Source organism: Narcine bancroftii, chromosome 5 (genome assembly GCF_036971445.1).
Source record: "Narcine bancroftii isolate sNarBan1 chromosome 5, sNarBan1.hap1, whole genome shotgun sequence".
Lineage (NCBI taxonomy): Eukaryota > Metazoa > Chordata > Chondrichthyes > Torpediniformes > Narcinidae > Narcine > Narcine bancroftii.
In genome coordinates this window covers 241,378,274-241,397,452 of record NC_091473.1, presented here as the reverse complement: position 1 = coordinate 241,397,452, position 19,179 = coordinate 241,378,274, and the positions used below count along the sequence as shown (strand labels likewise).

Below are 19,179 nucleotides of genomic sequence, written 5' to 3'. Positions count from 1 at the left end.
GAGGTTTTTCAGTTGGTTGTTTTTCCAGACTCTTTTGTGTAGTCTTCCAAAGGCGCTATTTGCCTTGGCGAGTCTGTTGTCTATCTCATTGTCGATCCTTGCATCTGATGAAATGGTGCAGCCGAGATAGGTAAACTGGTTGACCGTTTTGAGTTTTGTGTGCCCGATGGAGATGTGGGGGGGCTGGTAGTCATGGTGGAGAGCTGGCTGATGGAGGACCTCAGTTTTCTTCAGGCTGACTTCCAGGCCAAACATTTTGGCAGTTTCCGCAAAGCAGGACGTCAAGCGCTGAAGAGCTGGCTCTGAATGGGCAACTAAAGCAGCATCGTCTGCAAAGAGTAGTTCGCGGACAAGTTTCTCTTGTGTCTTGGTGTGAGCTTGCAGGCGCCTCAGATTGAAGAGACTGCCATCCGTGCGGTACCGGATGTAAACAGCGTCTTCATTGTTGGGGTCTTTCATGGCTTGGTTCAGCATCATGCTGAAGAAGATTGAAAAGAGGGTTGGTGCGAGAACACAGCCTTGCTTCACGCCATTGTTAATGGAAAAGGGTTCAGAGAGCTCATTGCTGTATTCTCCCAGAATCACAGTGCGGCTTTCGCGCAAACAGAGGAACTACTGACATGGTCTTTGCCCTCAGACAGCTCCAAGAAAAGTGCAGAGAACAAAACAAAGGACTCTACATCACCTTTGTTGACCTCACCAAAGCCTTCGACACCGTGAGCAGGAAAGGGCTTTGGCAAATACTAGAGCGCATCGGATGTCGCCCAAAGTTCCTCAACATGATTATCCAACTGCACGAAAACCAACTCTGGCTATAGACAAGAAAGAAACTTCTTTGAGTTCAGAGGATGGCTGGCAAAAGGCCAGAGAGTTCTTTCTGGTGCCAATCTGGAAGCTTGGACAGAAATACTGTGGTTGTCAATCAATGACAAAACCTTCATCATGAAATGAAAGAAATCTCCAAGGAAGTCATAATCAGGGCATAGCTGAAATTAATGAATGCTGAATAATTTCTCTATGATTACATAGTAAGAATTGACTCACTAAATCTCATATTCCACTGCCAACATTGGGCCTTGCAATACTGTCCATTCTCTTTGATCCATGACATTCTTCTTGCCTCCTTCACTTCCAATGGCCTTGCTTCATATAAACTGCATGTAAAATATTCAACCTTAATGGGCACATTCTCTAGATTCTTTCTTGCCAGAGGATGTTGTGCACATCTTTGCACAGGAGACTGTCTGACCCAAAGTACTAATCCTCTCACCTGGCCATGCAGAGCAGGAAGATTGGTGAGTGGCACATGGAAGAGACGAGTTTTAAGCTCTTTGGATACTCCCTGGTTTTCAGTAATTTATGAATCCAGATATGTGGATTCATGAATTAATGAGATCTGCACCAGCACCACCAAGCTGAGGAGGAGCTTCACCCCACAGGCAGTGAGAATGCTGAACGACCAAAGGAACTGCTTGCACTAACCCACTGAGACTTTCATATTTACTAAACAATAGTTAGTTATTTATTTGTATTTTTGAATAGTTATCCTGTATATGCATTGTTTGACTGCATGTGTGTTATGTCAAGTTTGCACAAATGCCGGTGCCACGGTTGACGTAGCAGTTAACACAATGCCTTTACAGCACTAGCGATCAAGACCAGGGTTCGAATCCCGCATTGTCTGTAAGGAGATTGGACCTTCTCCCTGTGTCTCCATAGGTTTTCCCTTGGGCTCTGGTTTCCTCAAAATATAGCAGGGGTGTAGGTTAATTGGGTGTAAATTAGGCAACATGGAATCAAGGGCCAAAATGGCCTGTTACCATGCTGTATGTCTAAATTTAAAAAAAATTAAGTACAACTTGATGGAAGTGTTCTCCCCTCCTTGGTGTAAAACCCATAAACACACAACCAGACATAACTCACATACAGACAAACAGTACATATGAAGGAGAATTATTCATATAAACAGATAAATAAATAAATATTGTTTTGTAAATTTGAGAGTCTAGGATGATCAGTGTGAGGAGTCCATTTGGTCATTCAGCATTCTCACAGCCTGTGGGAAGAAGCTTTTCCTCAGCTTGGTGGCTGGCTCTGATATTTCTCTTTCCTAATGGAAACAGCTGAAAGATGTGTGCAGGGTGCAAGGGGCCCTCAACGATTTTGCACACCCCCTTCAGACAATGATCCCAGTAAATCACGCCAGTGGGAGAGGGGGGTGGGGAGGGAAACTCCACTGATCTTCTCTGCCACTCTTGTAGTCCTGTGGATTGACCTCCGATCCATTTCTAGGCAGCAACCACACCACACTGTGATGTAGCTTGCCAGGACGATCTCAATAGAGGTCCTGTAGAAGAATGACATAATGGTGGCCAGTAGCTTTGCCGCTTCAGTCTTCTCAGGAAGTGCAGTCACTGTTGTGCCTTCCTGACAAGAAATGTAGTGTGTCCACAATAGGCCACTAGTTAAGTGAACTCCAAGGAACTTGGTGCTGACAATTACTTGATAAATGGAGTACAATGCAGAAATTGTTCATTTTGTCAAGGTAATCAAGAAAAGAAGTTGATCCACAGACGCCCGGAGCTGCTGAACGGTACAACCAGTGGATCGCTTGCTTCACAAACTTTCAAGTCATGGAGGCCAGGATCAGGCCATCATCATCGCCGGCAGAGAGGAGGCCCGACCAGTAAGATGGCGGCCTCCATGTTGACCATGCTGTCACATCAGTGGAAGAAAGAGGAAGAGACGTTTTCTGGGCAGTGGAAGGAGGTGACATCAAGTCGCAGTGGGCCTGGTGGACTCTGATGAGAAGAAACTCAAGGTCCTGCAAGCTAGAATGGGCCACCAAGCGTACCTGGCGATCCAGAACTGCACGACCTGCTCTGAGGTCATGGCTGAACTCTGCAATCTTTATCAACTCTGGATGAACAAAGTGTACTCACGGTGCCAGCTGGCCTTGAGGACACAGCAACCCAGTGAGCCCATGGATGAGTTCCTCTGAGCACTCTATGACCTGGAAAGACACTGCTGAGACACTGCTACAGCCCCGTGCCCGTAGCCCAGTGTGTGGAGGAGCTGGTCTGAGATTCCTGTGTGGCTGGAGTGAGGTCTGACTACATTTGTCAGTGACTGGTCGAGGAGGACAAGCTGCCCCTGAAGAGAGCCTTCCAACTTGCCAGGACCCTTGACTCAGCCCAACGCAATGGCGACGAGATCGCCGGTAAGAATTGTACCTCCATGTCTGGACCGCAGGTATCGCCATGTTGGGGCCCAGCATCACAGACTGTTCTGCGATAGCGAGCCACAATGCTGTCACCGCTCCCGCAATCGGACACTTGAGATGTCACTTCTGCAGCCACCAGAAGCATCCCCAACAACTCTGTCTGGCTAAGGAGGCGATCTGTTCGGGATGCAGGAAGAAGGGAAATTACCAACGAATCTGTAAATCCCAACCCTCCTGAACGAGCAGTGTGGCGCTGACATCATGTCTGGCCCCAAGCGGCTCGACTGCATGCGCGACTCGGGAGTTGCCATCTTACCTCGCATCTCTTCCACCCTCCTGGATGATGTCACCTCCTTCCACTGCCCAGATAATGTCTCTTCCTCCTTCTTCCACTGATATGGCAGCATGGTCAACATGGAGGCCGCCATCTTACTGGTCGAGCCTCCTCTCTGACAGCGACGACGATGGCCTGATCCTGGCCTCTGTGACTCTGAATCAGGGCAGCTCTCATTCATTGATGGACCAACAGGCTATCGCCTTCATGTTTAACACAAAACTGCAGGGTAAAATCCAGAATGATAAAATCCTGAAGTGGAGAATCGAACTCTCCACCTATAACTACAATATCCTGTACCGGCCAGGCAAACTGAATGACCCATCAGATGCGCCATCCTGGGGGACATATGCCAGTGCACATCTCAACCGCCTCAGTCCCTCCACGATGACCTCTGCCACCCCGGAGTCATAAGGATCTTCCACTTCATAGAAGCCCGGAACCATTGACGATGTCAGGTCTCTGACCAGACACTGTCAGGTCCACGCAGAATGTAAACCACAGTTCTTGAAGCCTGACCTTATCAAGGTCACACGTCCCTTTGAAGGACTGAGCGTCAATTTCAAGGGATCCCTGCCCTCAACCAATAGGAATGTCTACTTCCTTAACATCATAGTCAAGTTCTCCAGATTCCCGTTTGCCATCCCCTGTCCCAACATGGCCTCTGCCACAGTTATCAGGGCACTCTACAGCATATTCACCCTCTTTGGGTACCCAGACTATATCCATAGTGATGGGGGGGGGGGGGGGGGGGTGGGGTCCTCGTTCTTGAGTGACGATCAATACCTTGTAAATAAAGGCAAAGAGAAGCTTCACTACTCCAAAACCTGTTATGGGTGGATTGACTTACAGGGAATAAGCTTGGCCTCCATCAGCTTAAGAGTAAGAATTGAGTTTATCAAAATGGACGCAGATTCTGTTGGACCTCATAAGGTCAATGTGGAAAGAATGTTTTTGGAGGGAAATCTGGAACCAGGAATCACTGCTTCAAGTAAAAGGTCACAAATTTAAGACATTTTCTTTTGAAGGTTCAGAGTAATTGAAATTCTAACGCCCAAAAGACAAGAGAAATTGTGACTCTAAGTCTGGGATAGATAAATACTTGATCAACAAGACAGTGAGGAGTGTTGTGGATAGATTGGACAGCAGAGTTGACATTATAATCAGATCTAATTTAATTGAGTCGGTTTCATTGACCAAGTGAATACCGTCCTAACTAATTAGTATGAAAGGACTGAGGTCTGCATATGATTTGTAAATATAAAAAAGAAGAAATTTATAATATAAAATGCATCTTAAATTTGATAATTTAAATATATATAAATTAGTGGGTAAGTGATTGGCTAGTAGCCAGAAGTCTGGAATATTGATCAAGAGAAACGAGATTGAATAGTAATTGGGAAATTTAAATTTAAGTAATTGTATATAGAAAATATACTGATGATTAAATAAAAATTTTAAAGGATGGCAGTATACTATGGCAAAATAGCTAGTAATCTCTTTAAGGTTATTTGCAGAGGAACTGATGGAAGAGATTGGATTTGGGATTGGAGGGTGGAATATGTGGGGTGGATAGATGGACTATTGGATGATCTGGAAGATACCGCCTGAATATCTCATGAGGAGAGAATTCAATTGAGTTGAGCAGATGTTTGAAAAGGAAACCTGTAGTATTTTGGAGTTCAGCGAAGGGAATTGGAACTTGTTGGAAAATGCTTTAAAACAACGAGCACTAGCGAGATGAGTCAAAACTCCAGCCCTTCTTAACGTTCTACACATTATTTACCAATGCATTCTGGCTGCCCACTGATCTCAACAATGGCATCCAATGTTACCAGTTTACAACCAGTAAACTGTTCCTAATAAAATTAAATCACATTGAATTTGCTTATGTATGATGCAGATTATTTCCAAGCGAACACTCTCTACTCTTGAAACAGTTATTCGTGAAAAATAAAACTGCAAGAGATATCGTCATAATTGGATAAATCTTTATTATAATTTTCAAGATAAAATTATCAAAAGAAAGACTGAAGAATAGAATAATTTTCTTTTAGCAACATCTTTATTTGACAAGTACAGATTAAAAGGTATAAGCTTCCAATTGTAGTTGTCATTAACCTTGTACTATCATGTGGTCCATTCCATACGCAAAGATTCAACTTCTTGGGGAGCATTTAAAAGGTTAAAGGTTTTTGAGTCAAGCTAAAGTAAAAATCAATAGCACTCATGAATGTAATAAGGAAGATTAAGGATGGTTCTTAGATGAAATATGATTATAAAATCTCATGCTAGATCAGACAGCTGCAGCCCTACTCAACTTCATACTAATGTTCTAATTATAGCCATATTTGCAACATTCAAATACATACAGTGTAAGTTTCTATTTAGTCAGGCAAATATATCGATAGAGTAAAGATAAACTTTTTTTTTGTATGTTGTCTGGCTTCAGAAGTTAAGCAATACTGTTCGGATCCTTGCAAGTACCAAAGTTAGTGTTTGTTATCGAACCAATTATGGATTTATCACCGTCACATTTCAGTCCATCTTCACAAGGACATTTGTAATAAATGTTATATAGGAGCTGAAAAGAGAGATACTGTTTCAATAAAACCTCAATTTCATAGTTAATCAATGTCTCTTAGACCGCAGCCTATTATTTTTCTTCAGTCAACCAGAGAATGACTGCATGTCAAAATGGATTACCTTTGATCAGGCTTTATTTATGATTACCGTGAGCATACTAAGAAAATAAAAGTTACTATTGTTTAAATATGACAATGTATATTTGTCAAGGATTAACTACCAATGTCCATTCTCTCCCATTCCATTCAAAGTACCAGAAAATCAAATAATATTGTTGGCAATGATAACTATGCATTGAATACATTCTATCTCGGCCCATTGCCATAAAATACAGAATAAATGGCTTACTACTGGAAAAAATCTAATGCAGCTTGCTGATTTCCACTGAGATTATGAGCAATCTTCAAAATAATTATAGATAACAATAACAAAGGATACCTCTAAGGTGTCAACTATAGCTCAGGACAAAACTTTTCCGTCTTTGTCAGTTTTAGACGTACATACAGTAACAGGCCCTTCCAGCCCACAAGCCCGTGCTACCTAATTACACCCAACTAACTTACACCCCAGTATATTTTGAACAATGGGAGGAATCCGGAGCACCTGGAGGAAACCCATGCAGACAGGGGAGAACAGAGAGACTCCTTACAGACTGTGTCAGATGGGTGCTACAACAGTGTTGCACTAACCGCTATGATAACTGTGTTGCCCAGTTGTATGTGGGTTCCAGTTCTGTTTGGGAATTGATGCTAACATTCCAGTGCAGCACTGAAAAATGTATGTCCAGTTGGAGCTGGTAATTTAAAGACAAGTTGTTGAAGTTAGGCTTCGGCTTGTTTTTTTAGGGGTAGCTGTTAAACATTGTGCAGCACTATTAGGAAAAAGGCAAGGCAGCACTTGGAAGTTTTATTAATTTTCCAAAGGAAAAGCACTGCTATTTTCAAGTCCTTGTTTTTATTTAAAGTGCTAGTTGTATTTCCAACATCAAAATACTGGCAAACCCCGCTTTACGTGATTAATTCGCCCCAATTTTTACTCGTGTAAGATGAATTTGCATTAAGCGATTAATAGAATCAATGGGAATAATTTACAATAAATCCCTGTCCTTTCAGATCATCCATCAAGACTTACAAAAATGTGTTTTAAAAACAATTTTTAGCTGCATGTAATGCCAAAACTTTTATAGTTAATAAAAATGATAATTTATTTCATCATTACAATATCATTAAACTATTTCTTAGAAAAATATTTGTCTGAAGTTGACTGCACTGATTTTGAATTTTTTTTCTTAATACATGTACTTCAGAAACACTTCAATGAGTATTTAGCACTTAAGGGCATTTCGACCATCATGATCTTATTGAAAATATTTCTTTTCAATAACATTAGAAGAAATAGGACCGTCAATATAAAAGCCTGTTTTTCACAAATATGAATATCATTGTATTTTTATAAAACACCATAATATTAAAATTTAGACATAAAGCACAGTAACAGGTGCTTTCGGCCCACAAGCCCATGCAACCCAATTATACCCGATTGACATACAACCCCTGGTACGTTTTGAAGAGTGGGTGGAAACCAGAGCACCAAGAGGAAACCCATGCAGACACGAGGAGAATGTACATACTCCTTACAGACAGCAATGGATTCAAAACCCAGTCCCAGTCACTGGTGCTCTAATAGGGTTTCACTAACCGTTACACTAACTGTGCCTGCACTGATATTATCGAAATATCTCATGATAAAATGAAATAGATCACTTTTAACATGTGTACTTATTTATCCATGAACATTTTATGTGAGAAAATATTATTGAGCACTTACATGATTTGAGCATGCATTCCCTTCAGCATTTTTATTGGCACATCTTGCAAGACTTAATCCAGTGTCTCTTTGACAGCAACCACTCTTGCACTGAAAGCTTCCAATGCAAAGCTCTCCATTGCCCTTAATAAAAGATATATTTTGCATGTCATAAATAATGAAATATAATTTCCAAAAGAAAGTCCATCAGCTGCATTGCATTTTACACCCCTTAAATTTTGAAACTATTTTTGGATCATATAGATAAATGCAAACATTTTCTTTACAGCTATTGATACAGATTCAAGAGATACCAGAAACACTGAAAAAAAATCTCCATTCAAGTTATTTGGACAAACACAGAAATTCAAAGGAAAACTCACCCAAAAACGTCTTATATGTGTAATCTCTTTTTAAAGATCATCCTCATTGTTAATGATTATTTCATTGTCTGATAGAAATAGTTCCCTTTGAACTTTCCACAGATCTTACCAGGTTCAGAAACAAGCCTCTCTCAGGAACAGCTAGTCCCACAGCAAGGCAGCATGCGAGATAAAGCAAAATTAACTTCATTTTGCACGATGTGAGACAGTTGCAAGCTCAGAGAAGGCACTTCAACTCTTTCTTTTATAGCAATTCAATTGGTCACATTCAAATATTCAAGTTAATGATTGACCATTCTAATCATTTTTTTTAAATATTGCAAACCAAATTCATTCTTGTCGTTGCCCTGAGACTTTTGCAGATGTGATATGCAAATATGTGCCCACCTTTGAAGAAGACCGCAGAGCCCACCTCACTGACAAAAGGCAAAGGAGGAAAAACCCAACACCCAACCCCAACCAACCAATTTTCCCTTGCAACCGCTGCAATCGTGTCTGCCTGTCCCGCATCGGACTGGTCAGCCACAAACGAGCCTGCAGCTGACGTGGACTTTTTTACCCCCTCCATAAATCTTCGTCCGCGAAGCCAAGCCAAAGAAAAAAAAAGTGTTGACAATTATCCTTTCCTGCTTTCCATTGTTTCAAACTGATATCCTGGAATACTTTGCATGGTTCTATGGCTCTGCGTATTACCCTGCAGTTGTTGATAATTCAAATAAAGGTCCAAATCAGATCATACATATTTTCAACCCTAGCACTATCTCACGCAAAACCATTTGGGCTGACAAACATGTCTGATAAATTACATGCATTCATGAAGTTGCAGATTTTTTTACATTCACAATTAATGACTTATCACGTTACTGTATTAGAGGGGTAATAAACCTCCAAAAAGCATGAATGAAATTTGGCCATATTGCTGATTGGCCAAATAGTCATATTCAATATTTAAATTTTATACTCCTAGTCAAGCGTGCTTTTAACTCATTTAAGTATTTTTGTCAGAAAAAGAAATCAGATAAATTATCCAGCAAATGAATGAATACAATTTTAAGTTGACGTCTAATAAACAAGTTGGTCTCTTTTCCAGACTGAATCCTAGTGAACCTAATCCATTCTGGCACCAATGGAAGTATACCCTTCCATAAACAAAGAGGCCAAAACTGTACCTAATACTCCAGATGCAGCATATAAAGTTCCTTAATTTAATGCTGCAAACCCTTTGCAACAAAGGCTACATTTCAATGACCCTAACTGCTTCCTAATTACTTGTTATACCTGCAAACTATCTTTCTGGGTTCATATTCTGTAAAACTATGGAATTCATTGCTATGAATGGGTGTGAAGGCCAAGTTATTGGGTATATTTAAGATGGAGGTAGATAAGTTCTTGGTTGGGAAGGATTTCTAAGGTTAAGGGGTTGAAAAATATCGCAAATCAATCACAATGGAATAATGATGGGTGGACCAGCCCAATTCTGCTGCTTTGTCTTATGGTTAGTTCGCTTCGTATTTTCTTCTCGAGTTATAGACATTGTTTTACATTTCTTCCTCCCTCCAACCATTGTTTATCTGTAATTATTGCAATGTTTTTTCCTTTCTCTCGCCATGAAGAATTATACAACCTAATTATTTGGAATCTCTGCCATTTCTCTTTTACCTTTGTTTAATTCCCAGACTCATCCTTCTAAAGGATCGATGTTCACATGACCTACTCTCATCTATTTTATGTACCTGTTGAATGTGCCGCTTTCATGTGATTTGCACATGTCAAAGAACATTGAATAATTCAAATTCAATCACATTGTAACAACATCTCTGTAATGGCTATTTGGATTTATGTCATCCATGTCGCCTTCCTCAGTTTGCTGGAAATGTTGTGATGAAGAAAATTCTCCTGAACACTTCGAAGCAACTCCTCCCCTTCTTTGTTCTCCTATACCATTGCCATCTTAGATTACATTTGGATAGATGAATTCTCTCATAATTATTATAACTTCTTGGCTTTTGTAAATTTTACCAGCAACTTTGTTTCTCGATATCCACACTAGTTGATGTTCTATTATTTCTTGAATATAAGGCAAATAGATTCAGTCTATTCCAAGACATTCCCCCCCCCCTCCTCTCTCTCTCTCTCTCTCTCTCTCTCTCTCTCTCTCTCTCTCTCTCTCTCTCTCTCTCTCTCTCTCATGCCATATTGTTCTCCATAATCCATACTGCACATCCCTCCCTTCTTCTTTTACTAATGTTTTTGAATACCTTGTATCCAAGAAGAATTGAAATCCCCTTTTCAGCCTAGTCTCTATTACTGCCACAACATAATGTTGTGATTCACCAAGCTTGCTTAATGTGCTTCCCATTGTAATAATGACAGATGTAAAATAAAATTGTGGTTAGCTAATATTCTTTATATCCAGCACTGGTAAAGCCTGATATTAAAATATCATCTAATTAGAAGTCAATTCAATTTAAACTGATCTTTAAATATCATCATGCAATAAATGTTTTGAATGCTTCATTAAAACTTGAAACACATTATTATCAAAATGTAACTGGATATGTAACAATAAAAAAGTCTATAAAATAATGACTTATGCCATTTAAACCATAGTTTCTGCTATGGTTTCTATTTTATATCTTTACCAGGAGAGAGATGGTTGAGAATTTTGCACATTTTGCTGTTCATTTTGCTCAGGTGTTTGACATTTAAACCCGTTTCTTTATTTACATATGATACGGGGGCTTATTCTAACACATTAAAGTAACTCGATCCTGACGACTAATCATAGGGAACGTCCTTCATTGCCAACCATTAAATAAATAAAACTCTACAAAGTAACCCTGTTGATAAGAGATTCAACAACAGCTTGTGAAAACTAACTTTTCATGCTCTTTCATCAAAGCAATGTCATACTGTTGCTTTCCAATCAACCTACTCTCCCACAGTGACTGGGAATGAATACGTGAACAATGCACACTCTCCACATTATTTTCTCAGAAGACTGAATTATAAGAAAAAAAAGCAAAGCATGAAGGCAGAAAACTACGTACAGGGAGTTCGGCGTGCATGGGAGTGGTCACAAAATATAATTGTGTAATGATTTAGCTGTTGACTGCTCTATTGTAAACATTCTCTGGATTAGTTTGATTGGGTGTTGCCAGACTTTCCAAACTAGTGATTGGTTAAAAGATAATAACCTTCAAGCTGTTTTTCAATTCTTCAAATTACTAAATCCTGTAAGGTACTGGTTTCAGTATTTATAAGTCAACTCAATTACTTACATCCGTGTGAACAGGCACTCGATGGATTGGGGAACCACTCTATCGTGGCTTTGAAGATGTACAATCACTAAATATGATGTGATGGAAAGATAGAAACCCATTTATTGGAGATGTTGAAATAAATGTGAAAGTCTGGAAATAAACTGGGTGACTTTCACCTCACTAACATTCTTTTTACAGATCAAAGTAAAGCAGGAGTGAGATTTTTTTTTAAATTGTGAGCAAAACAGAACTGTCAATCTACCAAAGGCTATCCATTCTTTGCGATTTGAGTGCCCAGAAGTTCACTGGTTACAACTATAGTACCATTTGTCATGTGATGAAACAAAATATGCTGGAAATTTGAAGTAGGTGGGCGGGAAGCTTAGCTCAACCACCGACTTCTTCCAGCAGTTTGGTTTTTGCTCTAAATTCCAGCATCTGCTTTCTCCTGGGCCTCCTGCTCATTTATCATATCATTATGTAGCATCTAAAAAAAAACTTTCTAGCAAGCCCAATAATTTAAAAGGAAGTGTGGGAAACAATCAAATAGCAGATAATTGGGATTTTTCTGTTTTCCTGTATTGGCATAAACTTAGTGGCAGTTACAGCATGAGGTTGTGATCATGCTTTTGAATATGTGTCGGAACTGGAAACAAAAGAGTTTCCACAGTTTTACTGAGAATGTGCTTCTTTACTAATTTAAGCAAAGTGGAACAAGGCGAAGTGAGAGCACACTGCACTGTGTATTTATACCATTTTGCAAACTATGAGAAGTACCCAGCTTTGGAGATTTGTTCAGACTACACATGATGGTAAATTTTCAAGCCAGTCCATGAAATTAAGAGTCTGAAAAGGAAGGTCGAAGGAATCAAAAATGATTGCTGTTTGCCACATCCGTCAGCTAATAGTTGTATCAGGGTTACGTGCTCAGCCCACTCCTGTTCACACCACTGAACCACGATTACAACAGGGTCATTAATTTTACAGATGACACAACAGTAGTTGGCCTCGTCAGCAACAACAATGAGTCACACTGCAGAAGTGGAAAATCTCGCAATATGGTGCTTGAATAACAACCTGAGTCTCAATGTGGACAAGACAAAGGAGATGATTGTGGACTTCAGAGGGTTCAGATGACTATCCTCCACTATGCATTAATATCTCAGCAGTGGAGAGAGTAGAGAACACCAAGTTTCTCAGAGCCCACTTAATAAGTGACCTATCCTGGTCACTCACTTGTCAGGAACATGCAATAGTGGCATGCATTTCCTGAAAAACCTGAGATAGGCAAGGCTATCAGCCACCATCCTGTCAACTTTCTACAGAAGTTCTATTGAGGGGTCCTGGCCGGCTGCATCACTGTGTGGATACGGTTGCTGCAGAGCATTGGATCAGAGGTCAATCCACAGGACCATAAGAGGAGCAGAGGGGATTTCATGGACTGGCTTGAAAATTTACCAGCATGTGTAGTCTGAACAAATCTCCAAAGCTGGGTACTTCTCATAGTCTCCCTCTACCCCACCCCGTCATCAATGTGATCCACTAGATCATTGTTTGAAGAGGGCTCATAAAATAGTTGAGGACCCCACAACCCTCACATAGCATTTTTCAGCTACTCCTGTCAGAAAGGAGATACAGAAGTATCAGAGCCAGAATTACAAGGTTGAGAAAGAACTTCTTTCCACAGGTAGTGAGACTGCTGAACAACTGAAATGAACTCTCATACCAACCCTCCAAGACTCTACCATATATTTAAAAATATTTATTTATTTTTATATGTGCATACATTTACTGCATATGTGTCACTTGTCTGTATATGTGTTATGTCTGGATGGGTTTTAGCATGTTTTTGCACTGAGGATGGGAGAATGCTGTTTTGTCTGATTGTACTTTTCAATCAGATGATAATAAACTTGAACTTGAATTAACTTATTGTGCAAGAAATATTCTTTATAATGTTATCTAGGCAATGTAATTCATTGTTTAGATCAGTGGTTTTCAAAGTTTTTCTTTCTATTCACCTACCACCTTAAGTAATCCCTATACCATAGGTGCTCTGTGATTGGTAAGCTGGTAGGTGAGTGGAAAGAAAATGTTTGAAAACCACTGGTCTAGATCAACTAGGTCACCATTTCTGAGGGAAGTCATTTTCTTTCAATTGGATGTAAGAAGCCAATTGCTGAATGTTCGAGAGCCAAGTGTCAACAGTAATGTTAAAATGGTTTAATCCAACCAAACGTCCATTCCTACTTTACCTGCATTGGCAGCCCATGATGAACACAGGTGAGCATTTAATGACTTAATTTTTCTCAATCAAGATGAGGAGAAATGACTGCTGGAAAATTACACCTTAATTTCCACCACTCAATGTAAATTGTTGCTGAAGACCTGATGAAGGAGTACAGCAGTTTGTGGCATGTCAAAGGCGGACAAAGATCACATGGCACCAGCCCTAATATTGCTTGGAATTAGAAAGATTTATGCATCTCAAAGCTCAATTGCTTGCATGGTTAAAAGTGATTCAAATTAATGCCAGATAAGATGTGAAAATATTTACATTCTCACTGCTAGATTACTGCCATATGGTTTTGTGGGAATTTGTTTGAAACAGCAGGTGAAAAACAGCAGGCCATTAACCAGACATTTTACAAACAGTTTTACTGTGTCAACCAGGAGGACCATTAATAAATCCTAACATAATTCCATGAACATTCACAACAACTCAAACCTGCAAGACACTGAAAGTTGTGGTGTAAGAAACTCTCTTTTCTGAAGTCAGTAAATTACTTACCGCACAATATCATCAAAACACTAATGTTGCTGTTTAAGGTTGTTGCTTCTTACCAAAACTTTTCGGTAATTAAACACGGTCTTAAAACTGACAAGGAGTGTAACTCCAGTATCTGTATTTCAAGCAATTGGCAGTCTTAAGCAACTGGCAAAAAAAAATCAAGGATAACAATTTTTTTAAAAATTAAAAATAAGAATAAAATAATAGGTAAAATACTTTAAGTTTAAAATTGTGAAAGTAAATGTTCTCTGATGTGGCACATAAACCTTTGGTGAAGATGGGAGCAAATATTTAGCCAGCGGAATGCATTGGTCATGCTTTGCTCATAGCAGATGTTTGAATAAAATTGTGTGAAACAGAAATGGCATTGCCATGGATGCAGAAATGATTGATGCAGCTCTCTCTCCCTCCCTCCCTCTACCTCTCCCCCCTCCCTCTCCCCCCCTCACTCACTTCATTTGTCTGGGAGGGGGTTTTAGCCGCGTCAGAGTGGGACGGAGGGTGAGAGGAGGGTGGTGGCCATGTTGAAGCTGGTGGGGGTGGGGGGACCACGCCAGAGCGAACAATGCGGGGGGAGACATCGTGTTGTAGCCAGAGGCTGGGGGTAAGGTGACACTTTTGAAAAATGAGATTGAAATAAGATTGCTTACTCTTTAACAAAAATAATTTAAATTATACTCAACCACGCTTGAGCCAGAAGTTGACGCCATTCTACTTCTGATCGGCTTGCCGGTTCGTAACGATAGATTGTTCATAAATCGAATGTCGTCAACCTGGGGTTTGCCTATACAGCACTAAGGCAAACAGAAATTCTCCTCTGGATTCAGCCAATTTTAAACAGCTTTTCTTTTATTGAAGTCTGGGTTTTTTTTTGAGTATAGATGAACTTATAAATTGACTAATTTTTGCTTATGATCTCCTGCAACAAATATTTTCTTCACCAAGTGCTATTGATGAACTTGAATGTGATTGAACAGTGTTCTCATTTGAGGCAAATGATTTCAGCTTTAATCTGCATCTTAAGAAATTTTATTAAATATGGTAAGGACATGTCATTCCCTGAAAGTGGATATACAGATAGACAGCGTGGTGAAGAAGGTGTTTGCCTCATTTGCTTTCATCTGTCAGGGGATTGAGTACAGGGGTTGTGACATCATGCTTCAGCTTACAAGACAATGGTGTGATCTCACTTGGAGTATTCAGGACAGTTCTGGTCACTGAGCTGTAGGAAGGATCTTATTAAGTTGGGAAGGGTAAAGAAAAGATTTCTGGGAGATGCTGGGAAGGCTGGAATATTTTTCCAATGGAGTGAGGAGGCAGAGGGATGACTTATAGTGGTATATAAAATCATGATGCACAGTTAGGGCAAATAGACATGGTCTTTTCTCATGAGAGGCCATTGGTTTAGAGTGAGAGGGGAAAGATTTAAAAGCAACAGTCAACTTTTAATGCAGAATATCATGGTATATGGAACAAACTGTGAAGGGAAGCAGAATGATAGATACATTCAAATGAAACATTTGGAGGGATATGGGGAATGCTGGCAATGGGGACTAGCTCAGATGGACAACATGGATGAATTGGCCCAAAGGGTTGCTTCTATGTTCAATGAATTGTATCCATCTATTTCCATTCTCCATGACCAACATTGAAATTATAAAATGCATTCCTAAAAGCTAAGGGTTTTCCTCTTTTCGTGTGCTAATGCCCATTCTAATCTCCCAAAATAATTGTAAAATTGATATAAAAAATACATTAAAAGTAGGACTACAACATTTAGCATACAGGTTTAGTAATGCACATTATTTAACATGCTAAAATCTGCTATGGTGCATATGTTCTTCAAAGTAATCTTTCTAAATTTGGTGAAGCAATTTGAGGATTTATTGGTGCGTGAATATTGATTTGTGCCAGACAATTATTTCTTTTCCTGAGAGATCCAGAAGACTTTGATCATTTATCATAGCCATGTTCAATTAGCTTTATGGAAATAGGAGCTCTTATACGATTGAGAATTTATTTTTAAAATAAGTGAAATATTATAAATTCCTTAAAAATAAATTATAATTTTTTATTTTTTTTTCCTTCAGGTTGGGTTTTTTCCTTCTAGCTATTATGTTTTGCTGTATTATGAATGCTGAATTTAGTTTATATTTTGAGAACATTTCTTAAATATAATTGGAACATTAGATAACTGAGATGTTCAACTGATAATGCTTTAACTAAGATTTAAAATATTTTATAAAGAATTACAGATATGATTTACAATTTTATGTATGTTAGTGTTACAAGGAATGTCTTAATTATTCTGTGTAATTGTTTTAATCATTTTAATGAATTGCACTTTTTTTATTTGAATAAGTTCTATATTAAAATCAATAAAAATATTTTTGAAAGAAAAAGGATTGAGAAAGAACAGACATTGCTGGCAATATATAGTTATTATTTATCCATGCAGGAAGACATGGGTACATTTTATTCATGTTTTCTTCAGTAAAAATGGACTTTCATCTTCTATGCAATCATGTACATTTGAGGGAGGTACATCTTTAACTGTGGGCACTAAACGTTCTTTGCAACTGTTGAAGTACAAAAACACATTTTCAATCGCAAAGCATCTGCAAAAAATAATTTTCCATAAATTAATGTAGAATATTTTCTATCTGTTCAAAACTGCATGCAGCAACTGTTATTTAACCAATACTTAATATTTTATCAATTATTTAAATGTACTCAATTTTACTCAACAGAAAGCCCAGAATAGGGTTGAGCAGGACCAGATGCAGGCTCATAGCACCAGTAATTCAGGATCACCACCAATCTTTGGTGAAATTTGCACATTGACCTGGTGACCACAGATGCCCTGGTTTCCTCATCCATCTCACAAGATGCTTTTGTTTTGTTTTAGACATACAACACAGTAAAAGGCCCTTTTGGACCCTGAACCCATGCCGTCCAATTACATCCAATTGACCCACAACTCCCGTATGTTTTGAAGGGTGGGAGGAAACTGGACCACCGGAGGAAACCCACGCAGACACGAGGAGAAAGTACAAACCCCTTAAAGACAGCGCTGGGTCCGAACCAGGATCACTGGCATTGTAACAGCATTGAGCTAACTTCTACGCTCACTGTGTCCCCTACACTAACTGTGCCGCCCTTTGGTAATTGTGCCGACCATGGGGATACACTGGTTGGTAGTTGAATTAGCTTTAGTAAAACACTCCTAGTATAGGAAATTGGTAGGAGAATCAGGGTGGAATTGAAGGGTAAACGAGAAAGAATTTTATATTGTGAAATAAATGGGGAAATGGCCATTATGAGTGTAATGTTTCTTTTATTGTCATAAAGAAAGTTGGGTTCTTTTAAAACAACTATACTTTATTATGTAAAGTACACAAGACTTTGTGGAGGCATCCATCTTGAAACCAACCACAGCTGCCACTGATTAGTCTCCAACTCCCTCTAGTGGTCAGGAGGATCACTAGCACTCTATCATTACATCCCTTTTCCTTGAGATGTTTAATCTAACATCACGACACACTAATAAAGAATTCATTTCAATTTAAACAACACAAACATAAACACAACACCAGCGGTTCAAACCTTTAAGTGTGCAGTTCTTTTCTTTTAGAGATTCAGTCTGTCAGGCGCTTTGACAATGGATGTAGATCTTATAAACCTAATTTATAAAAGTTGTATTCTTTCATCCTAACTCATGGCAGATTGTCAAGCACTGTCATGTTTATTGCTCACAGCTTGTCCCACCTGATTGATTTGCTTTAATTAAAATTCAGCTCAACATCTAAAGATGAGCATCATGCTTGAGCTTTGTGATGCTTTTTTTAAATTGTAATAAAGAGATGTGGGTTATTTTAAAACAACTATATTAGCTATAAAACTCATGACTGTGTGGAGGCATTCATCCTGAAACCAAACAAACTGCCACAAATTAGTCTCAACTCCCTCTAGTGGTCTGGAGGATCACTAGCACGCCACCATTACATCCCCTTTCCTTGAGATGTTTAATCTAACAACATGACACACTAATACAGTATTCATTTCAATTTAAAGTTCAACACCAAAGTAAACACAACATCAGCAGCACAAACTTTTTAAGTGTGCTGTTCTTTTTCTTTCAGGGATTCAGTCTGTCAGATGCTTTGATAACCCAGGTGCTTGTGTCGGCTCTGCTGGTCCACTGCTGTCTAGCACTGGTGGTTTCCTCTGTGGCTGTACAAGCTGGATCTTCTCCATTTGTCTGTTCCTGCAGTGTCTCTTGTTTATTCAGCAGGGTCTTTCAATTCCTTCTCAGTATTTAACCATCCTCTGTTCTGACAGTGTAGGATCTTAGATTTACTTCCTCCCAAACAGTAGCCTTTTTGACCCAAGTGTTGTGATCTCCGAGTCTCACTGTGTCATGTTGTGCCAGTGGCCCCAAGGTTCTGATTGACTTGTCATAGTTTGCTTTTTGTCTCCATTGTGATGCTTTTGTTTCTATTTGGCATCTTTGACGTCTCTGTTCTTGTTTGGGTCTGCAGAGTAGTAAGTGTGATGCAAAGTCTACGCCCCTTCAGAAGTTCAGTGGGTGTCGTGCCATGTTCAAGTGGCGAAGCTCTGTACCTCAGTAGAGCAATAGAGCTAGATACGGATCTGAGTCACTGTATCGTGCTGTCTTGAACAACTGTTTAACTATGTGAACTCCTTTCTGTTTTATCATTTGACAATGGGTGCAGAGGACTTGAATTCACATGTTCAAAAATCAAACTCTTCTGCAAAGTTCTGGAATTCTC

The 19,179-nt window shown here is 39.4% G+C and overlaps 1 protein-coding gene across 5 annotated transcripts; it reads right to left on the bottom strand.

Annotated features, from left to right (window-relative positions):
- Positions 1-5,722: 5,722 nt before the first annotated feature.
- On the bottom strand, positions 5,723-18,789 carry LOC138762959 (colipase-like). 5 transcript variants are annotated; one of them, XM_069936454.1, is made up of 4 exons: positions 17,993-18,472; positions 15,070-15,180; positions 7,971-8,093; positions 5,723-6,141 (listed from the first exon to the last, which is right to left on the bottom strand). In XM_069936454.1, exons 2-4 carry the CDS (start codon positions 15,139-15,141, stop codon positions 6,013-6,015), a joined length of 324 nt encoding a protein of 107 aa, XP_069792555.1. In that variant the 5' UTR covers positions 15,142-15,180; positions 17,993-18,472; the 3' UTR covers positions 5,723-6,012. The 5 variants fall into 5 exon arrangements, 2 of the variants coding, with proteins under 2 accessions (XP_069792555.1, XP_069792556.1); XM_069936455.1 differs by lacking the exons at positions 7,971-8,093; positions 15,070-15,180; positions 17,993-18,472 and adding an exon at positions 8,442-8,522; XR_011357264.1 differs by lacking the exons at positions 5,723-6,141; positions 7,971-8,093; positions 15,070-15,180; positions 17,993-18,472 and adding exons at positions 16,823-17,004; positions 18,499-18,789.
- Between the last annotated feature and the right edge of the window lie 390 nt (positions 18,790-19,179).

What these genes read in the sequence shown, in the direction of transcription:
- LOC138762959 (XM_069936454.1), bottom strand. Translation starts at nt 15,141, where the DNA reads ATGAACAATCTATCGTTACGAACCGGCAAGCCGATCAGAAGTAGAATG. An exon ending in CAACTTCTGGCTCAAGCGTG is followed by an intron (nt 8,094 to 15,069) that starts GTTGAGTATAAT and finishes TCTTTTATTAAG; the next exon opens with GGCAATGGAGAGCTTTGCAT. An exon ending in GGAATGCATGCTCAAATCAT is followed by an intron (nt 6,142 to 7,970) that starts GTAAGTGCTCAA and finishes CTCTCTTTTCAG; the next exon opens with CTCCTATATAACATTTATTA.